At 31.2% G+C, this 7,716-nt stretch overlaps 1 protein-coding gene across 3 annotated transcripts; it reads right to left on the bottom strand.

The window, feature by feature from the left end:
- Positions 1-342: 342 nt before the first annotated feature.
- On the bottom strand, positions 343-5,115 carry LOC114182506 (polyadenylate-binding protein 5-like). 3 transcript variants are annotated; one of them, XM_028069389.2, is made up of 9 exons: positions 5,020-5,115; positions 4,624-4,885; positions 2,900-3,681; positions 2,738-2,815; positions 2,487-2,576; positions 2,045-2,287; positions 1,767-1,952; positions 842-1,688; positions 343-679 (listed from the first exon to the last, which is right to left on the bottom strand). In XM_028069389.2, the coding sequence occupies exons 2-8, from the start codon at positions 4,856-4,858 to the stop codon at positions 1,473-1,475; spliced, it is 1,830 nt and encodes a 609-aa protein (XP_027925190.1). In that variant the 5' UTR covers positions 4,859-4,885; positions 5,020-5,115; the 3' UTR covers positions 343-679; positions 842-1,472. The 3 variants fall into 3 exon arrangements, with proteins under 3 accessions (XP_027925190.1, XP_027925188.1, XP_027925189.1); XM_028069387.2 differs by having other exon boundaries at positions 4,624-4,865; XM_028069388.2 differs by having other exon boundaries at positions 4,624-4,909; positions 5,020-5,106.
- Between the last annotated feature and the right edge of the window lie 2,601 nt (positions 5,116-7,716).

Raw genomic sequence — 7,716 nt, 5'->3', positions numbered from 1 at the left:
AATTTAGTTTTTCATCTTTCAAAATACGTGAAGCATTTCAGGATTAAATTTTTGAGTTGTTTATACTATTTACATATTTTTGCTTTAATGTTAAATCAAATACTATTATGAAACGTACTTGAAATGTCAAATAAACTTAACAAAATTTGATTAAAAAAATTAAATTCACGTATTTCAAAAGATAAAGAACTAAATTGATCTAAAATTTTAAAATAAACTAATTTCAAAATTCACTAAAAATTAAGACAAAAACATATTTAAACCTAAAATTAATTTTGTAACAACATAAGATATAATATGTAAATATAATATAATATATAATATAATAAGACATTTGTACATATTATGGGTGTCGAAACGCTTTTGCCCGTTAAATTCGGTTTAGGTTTAGACCAAATTACATTAAAAGATTGAACTCATCCCACCACTAGGAGAGCGGCCGGACTAGTAGTTTGAACCGTCATTTTCTCATCCCCGATCACCAGCTCACTTATCAGTGATTATCAGTGATTTCTTCTTCTTCATCATAAACCTTCGTTTTCTCCATCATAATCACACCCTGTACATGACAGGTATACCTCCATACACACAAAAAACATAGACACGAAATCCATCATCTTCTTTTCTGTACTGAGAACCCTCACGCCGCAAAAATTCCAATCCAACCGCAAATTCCAATCTGCAAAAATCATCACAACCAGAATTCTCAATCCACAAAATCAAGACATCCAGAAACTAACCACAAAACATTAGTGCGAAGAAGAGAAACGAACCAGAGCAAAACCATAAATTATTAGAGAACCATAAATTAGGGCAAATGAATAGAAGAAGAGAAACCAACCTAATGTCGCAATCGTGAGTGAGCTTCGCCATCCTGGGTCACCTTCGCCAATATGAAGACTTCTTGTTGTGGAGTCTCGCAGTAGAAAGAAGAAGCTTAGCAAAACAAATCAAAGAAGAGAAAAGAAATCGAAGAAGAGAAACGAACATGTGTTACTATGTTGAGCTTCACCGTCCTGGGTGACCTATGCTGTCTCTCTTTGAGTGAATGAAGAAATGAAGAAATAACACATTTAAAATGGTCCGTGTTGTGACCCGACGGACTGCGAGTCAGGCGGACCGAACTTCTCCGAGCTGATGGGTTCAAATACGTGACCCGACACACCCTTCTATCAGGTTGGCAGGTCGACCCATTTTTACACTTTTAATAAATATACTAATTTTTAAAATAATTAAATATTTTATAATTCTCAAATAGGATAACACCCGAGAAATTATAAAATAGATTAAAACACAAAACCAAATAAACAACGTAAATCCAAAAGATAATAAGTCTATAACTCAGTCCATAACATAAATTTATAAAACTAAAATCCTTGACACCCTTAATAGTCTAAAATATCTAGTCCGGACAAAATAAATAAAGTCTAGTTGGAACCTCAAAATTGTCTCAAAATATCTAAAACTGAAAATTATATCACTTTAGTTTGATCACCAACTTCAGAACCTGCTGCTGCCTCATGAAGCACCTTCATTGCCTCGGACACCTTTGTCTTCAAATCCTCAGGAGATTCAATAAGATGAATCACTTCAGCTTGATCCATTTCCAGCAACATTCCTGTGACTTTTGCAGTCTGGTTACTTGGAGTAAGACGTTCCACCAGTGGATATAAATGTTCACCCAGCATCTACAAGCATTAAAGTTCACAATCATTTCTCAATTATATATACAAAATCAATTACATAAAATCATGAACATAATTTACCCTATGTTGATTCTCCGGACTAGCAGAAGCCAAAGCTGAAGCAAGTGTAGTAGATGATGTAGCAGAAGTCTTGACATCAGTAGGAGGTGCAGTAATGGCAACCGGACTCACCAGATGATGGGGCATTACATATTGATGCATGCCATTTTGAACATTTGGTATTGGAAGTGAATGGTTGAGAGTTACCTAGTTTCAAAATTTCAAAGTTATCAAATTTATCAGTATGTATATAATATTTTGTATGAAGAAGAATACAAGTATAGTATGGATGATCTCACATTTCCCACCCTTCGTGTAGGAGGAACCATCCTTTGTCCAGGAGGACCCTGCCTCTGGAGGGGGTATGGCATCATGAAATTTGGAGGAACCCCACGCATGCTTTGTGGCAACACTTGAGGTTGAAAACCATAGCCTGTTGCCTGAGGTGAAACAAACCCAGTTGTTCCTGGACCAAAATATGCTGGATGATATCCAGTGATGCCAGCAGAGAAAGGTGCAATTTGCATATGAGAAAACTGAGCCTGAATACAATAAAACAATATATATTATTATAAAAGTCTAAAACAAGATTCATACAAAATTTTTAACAATTAAATTTCCATAACTCTCTCTTAATTATAATCTCTTGAACTGATATTTTTTAAATGATTTCTATTTTTATATTTTCTCATAAAGTTATTAAAATTTAGTTGTCCAATTTAAAAACAAGCACACAATCACCTGTAAATTAGCCTTCCTTTCTTCCTTTCGCTGGGCTACTGCAACATACAGAGGCTTTTGTCCAATTATCTTCCCATTCATTTCATTCATCTGAAAATAAGTAAAATAAATAGAAATAAAAAAGTAATAAAATAAATATAATGATTAGTATCACAATCTCACAATCTACTACTCTATATATATAAAGATTAAGAAAGTATATATAGTATTATTATGTCAATCTTATATGATATATATAAATAAATACTTACGGCTCTAGTGGCTTCCTCCGGAGTAGAGAATGCAACGAAACCACAACCTTTGCTACGACCAAGAGCGTCCATCATTACCTGCACAAAAACATTGTATTAGGGATAGAGTAATTTTACACATTCCATAAAGGATAAACCAATATATTACGAACAAAAACATACCTTACAAGACGTCGTTGTTCCAAACACAGAAAAAATCTCTTTCAACTTTTCATCATTAAAACTGTCATCAAAGTTTTTCAGATACAAGTTAGCACCTTGAAGTTTGTCAAATTTATTTCTTTTTTCCTGTTCAAATTTGGCTTTCAACTCTGCCTCTCTTTCGGCCTTCCTCTGAGCCCTCCCTACATACAAAACCTTGTCATTGTTGATTGTGGTTCCATTTAGCCTCTCAACAGCAGTGGCTGCAGAATCTGCACTCTCAAAATTCACAAAACCAAAACACCTGGACTTCCCCTCTGCATCTTTCATGACCACAACACTGGTTATAGTGCCATAGGTACTGAAGAGTTGCTTAAGGTCTTCCTCAGTGTATGTTTCAGAAAGGTTTTTCACATACACATTGGTGAACTTTGGTGATCCATCGTTCCCCGGAGCCCTTTCTTGACGCCGAACAAAAAGCCCAACATACACCTTCTTATCATTTATCAACATGCCGTTCAGTTTCTTGATAGCATTCTGAGCAGACTCGTCATTGTCAAATTGCACAAATCCATACCCTTTTGATTGACCATTCTCATCAACCTGTACCTTGCTAGATAGCACATTTCCAAAGGCAGCAAAAGTATCATACAGTGCCTTGTTATCCACTGATGCATCAAGATTCTTGATGAACACATTTGCGAATCCGCTTTTCCTAATGCTGGGGTCACGGTGAGAAAACATAATCCGAATGGGTTTTCCATTCAGAGGAGTGAAGTTCAAATGTTCCATGGCAATAGCAGCTGCAACAAGCACGTAGAAACGTTGTAAGTGGAGCGAAGAAAGACAAAAAAAACACATCTTCATTCCACACCCACACCATGAAAACAAAATTCACTGGAAATATGTAGATCAACACCAGATCTAAGCTTAGACAAAAAAACCTAATCGGAAAAAACCAGTCTGAACCAAAATAATCGACTTGTTAACCAAATAATAATGATAATACACAGGTGATAATGAATAATGAAACCCAGTACTTCGATATGGAAAAAAGAAATAAAAAGTAATAGCCCTAAACACAATTAAAAACACCACACACCTATGACCCTTACAGAAGACGAAGATCAAAATAATCAAATCAAATGCAAAACAAAAGGGAAACATCTGATCCCAAACAGAAAAATAATAAATAAAAGTGGGTATGTTTTTCTTTCCTCCCAATTCAAATTCAACACAACCATCTAGATATGTATATTCAGATCCAAGACTTCAATTAAAAATAATTAAGACAGCTAGCTATAGATCAAATCACTCAAATACAGAAAAAGAAAAAAATAATAAAAACAAAAAAAAATTAATAAATAATTAACTCAGGATATGTTTTTCCTTTTCAATCCAGTTCTAAAAAAACCCCAAAATCCAAGACACCTCCATCCAACAGAATCAAATCCACAACTCCAATAAAAAACAACAACCAATCATACAGATATCAACATAATTAAAAAAACAATTATAACCAGTACAGTCGGCCACTCTAGGTCAAAATAATCAATGAAGAACACAATTACCCAAAAATAAAAAAAAAATAATTGAAAAAAATATCTCAGGATTTTGTTTAATCCTTTGATTTAAGAACAATCACGCAACTATTTCAACAACAACAACATATACAGTATAATCACATTCAAGACTTGAATACAAAATAGTGAAATAACTAAACGACAAAGGACGATAAAACAAACCATCTTGAACATTGGCGAAATTGACATATGCATAGCCGAGAGAGGTTCGCCTAGTCTGATCCCTGCAAACCCTAATCGAAACCACTTGAGCCACTTGACTGAACAGATCAAACAACTGACTCTCTATCACATTGGCGTCGAGATCCCCGACATACAGAGAGGCATTCCCGAATTGCGCACCATTCAACGCTGTGGCTGGAACCGCCATCGGAGCAGAAGAAATCACCGCCGCCATTGTTTTTCTGCAAAAATTTGAATCCTCCTTGAAACACACCAAAATTTCACTCTGAAATCAATGCAACAGTATAAAGTGTGTCTCCAGAAAAATAAAAAACAAAATGAGAGAATTGGAATAGACAGAAGAACAATTGAGAGGATCGGAAGAGAGAGTTCTACCGGAGAAAAGGAAACTAAGAATTTTTTTTTGTTTTGATTTTACAGTGTTGCTCCCTGCCTAGGGAACAAGAGTGCCAAGGGCTATGCTCTGTGTTGGTGTGAGACTCTGAATAAGATCATGCGTGGGACTTATATACACGTTGCGGAGACCTCGTACTGTTTAGGTTTTCGTGAGATTGCGTGTTTGCGTGTTTGCCATGTTAGCAAATGGTACGTGCCGTCACGAATCATAAAGAGGCACGTGCCATGTTTTTTTGTTTTTTTATACCTTTAATTGCACACGTTGATATTGATGTTGATGTAGGTCACATTTTTTTCACTTCTCATTGGAGTATATTTTCTGACATAATTAAGGAACAGTAAGGGACCATTCACCTTTACACGCAAACTTTAGAAAAATGACACGTCATACTTACATGGGACCAATCAAAAGTGTGTAAAACAAAAAAAAAACCAATGAGAACAAAACAATGAATCACTAGGGTATTTTTGTAATTTACCTTCTTTTTGCTCTTTTACTGAGACAGTGTCGATTCAGGTGATTTTTTTAAATGGTTGTCATTACGATGATGCACCGATATTTCAACTTAAGTCATGAATTTGTGTTTGACATGTATTATGTCCGATACTTTAAAATATTTTAATAATATTTATTAATGAAGTATCTGCTTTATAAAGTCGTAATACACTATAATAGAATCTTTGAATAGTGAACAATTTTAGTGACAAAAAATAATTAGTCACTATATTGACAATTAAAATAGTTTCAAAAAATTATAATTAGTCTCTAAATTGATAATTAAAATAATTTCAATTATGAATTGGTTTTTAAATTGGTCATTAACATTAGCTATCAGGTTTTAGCTACCAAAATAATTGGTCTATAATTAGAAATTTTGGATTCACACATTAACAATCATATATTTATTATACTTGTAAGAATTATTGTACATTTTTCAATATTCATATATCGCGTATCTATCACGTATCGTATCCTATTATTTTGAAAATAAATGTATCGACGTATCGGATACGTATCGTATCCAATACACTTATCGTATTTGTGCATCATAGGTCACTAGTGTTCTTAGGACAATAGTTAAGGAATAATAAATGTATTTTGGTATTATTATTTTTATATTAAAAGTTAAAATAATTAAATGTAGTATTTAAAATAGTATAAATGCACATAATAAATTTTATAAAGACAAAAATATCCTTTTAAATTTTTAGACATTAACTTATTAATAAAACAAGGACTTTGGAATTTTTAAGGTCTCTACTAAAAGGAAAAAAAAATTCAATTAAATCTCAAATTGATATTTTAATTGTTCTTTTTTTTAACATTTTGAGATGTTTAACACTAATTTTTTTTTTTGGTTTTTATGTTAATTTATACTTTCTTATGTTTTTTTTAATTTTTAGATGTTTAACACTTTTTTTTTGTTGATTTTTCTGTTAATTTAAAATTTCTTATATTTAATAATATTTAATTTTTAGCAACATTAAAATATAGTTATTTTATTATTTAATTACTTTTTAACTTTTATTTGTGAATATTAAATAAAATATTAAATACACATGTACAATATTTATGGGTATTTTTGTCTTTTAAAGAAAATAAAGTTACATTAATGGTTATTATGTCAGATTTTATTTAATATCACACTTATCTATATACTTTTGTAGAATCCAATATATATTAATTATCTTTAACTAGTGTCCTTAGAGCGATTCACATGATTTTATTTTTTCAAAATTATTTTATTAAAGGTTCAGGTTTTACAGACTTAAAATTCAATTTTAATAATATTAAAATAATAAATTAAAGTTTATTATTGAGATATCTTTAATAATATTAAAATAATAAATTAAAGTTTAAATATTGAGATATCTCTTAATTATCGTTGATATTCTCTAATATTTTTTATAAATATTCTCTTTTATAATTATATAACTTGTACAAATATATACATTTACATAATTATAAACTAATTATAAATTATAATAGAGAATACTCATTGAGAATATTAGATATTATAATAATTATTAAAGATATCTTATTATTATATAAGAAAGTATTGATGAGGAATACCGAGAAATATTAATAATTATTTAGAAATATCTTATTATTTATTTTAATAAAATTATTGTTTATTGACTATTTATATGTATTCTTTTATCTGATATCGAGTGTTCTAAAGTATTTAAAACATAAGGTTCAAGTTTATGATACTCAATATCATGCCATGTCGAGATGCTTACGTTGAAGTTGAGTAGGTTTATAAAACCAAACTATTTATCTCTTTATTTTACTGCAAATTATTGGTACTATATATGTTCTTATCTCTTTTCTTGTTTCTTTCGATTTTATTTATGATGTTTACTTTTATTTTATACATAGGGATGTCAAAAAATCTATATCCGCAGGCTGCGGATAAAACCCGCAACAAATAAGAAATGAATATTGTAAATGGATACCTACGAGTAATGGGTACAATTATTTTGAATACCCGCATGTTAACGGGGCGGGTACGAGTATCATAGTATACATACTCATGGATACCTGTACCCGCTATACTCTAATTTAAATTAAAAAGAAAAACATGATTAAAATATTAACATATTGATTTTGAATGAGTTATTTTTTTATCAATTAGTTTTAAAAAAAAAAATATTTCTTTGTAAACTGTCATT

Source organism: Vigna unguiculata, chromosome 4 (genome assembly GCF_037176805.1).
Source record: "Vigna unguiculata cultivar grain cowpea cultivar isolate G323 ecotype 2 chromosome 4, ASM3717680v1, whole genome shotgun sequence".
Classification (NCBI taxonomy): Eukaryota; Viridiplantae; Streptophyta; class Magnoliopsida; order Fabales; family Fabaceae; genus Vigna; species Vigna unguiculata.
Note: the sequence above shows the minus strand (reverse complement) of the source record. Positions and strands in the feature narration are given on the sequence as shown.

Coding starts and splice junctions, on each gene's coding strand:
- LOC114182506 (XM_028069389.2), bottom strand. CDS start 4,858: ATGGCGGCGGTGATTTCTTCTGCTCCGATGGCGGTTCCAGCCACAGCG. Junction 2,577..2,737: donor CGGAGGAAGCCACTAGAGCC/GTAAGTATTTAT, acceptor ACTTATTTTCAG/ATGAATGAAATGAATGGGAA. Junction 2,288..2,486: donor AAAGGAAGGCTAATTTACAG/GTGATTGTGTGC, acceptor TATTGTATTCAG/GCTCAGTTTTCTCATATGCA.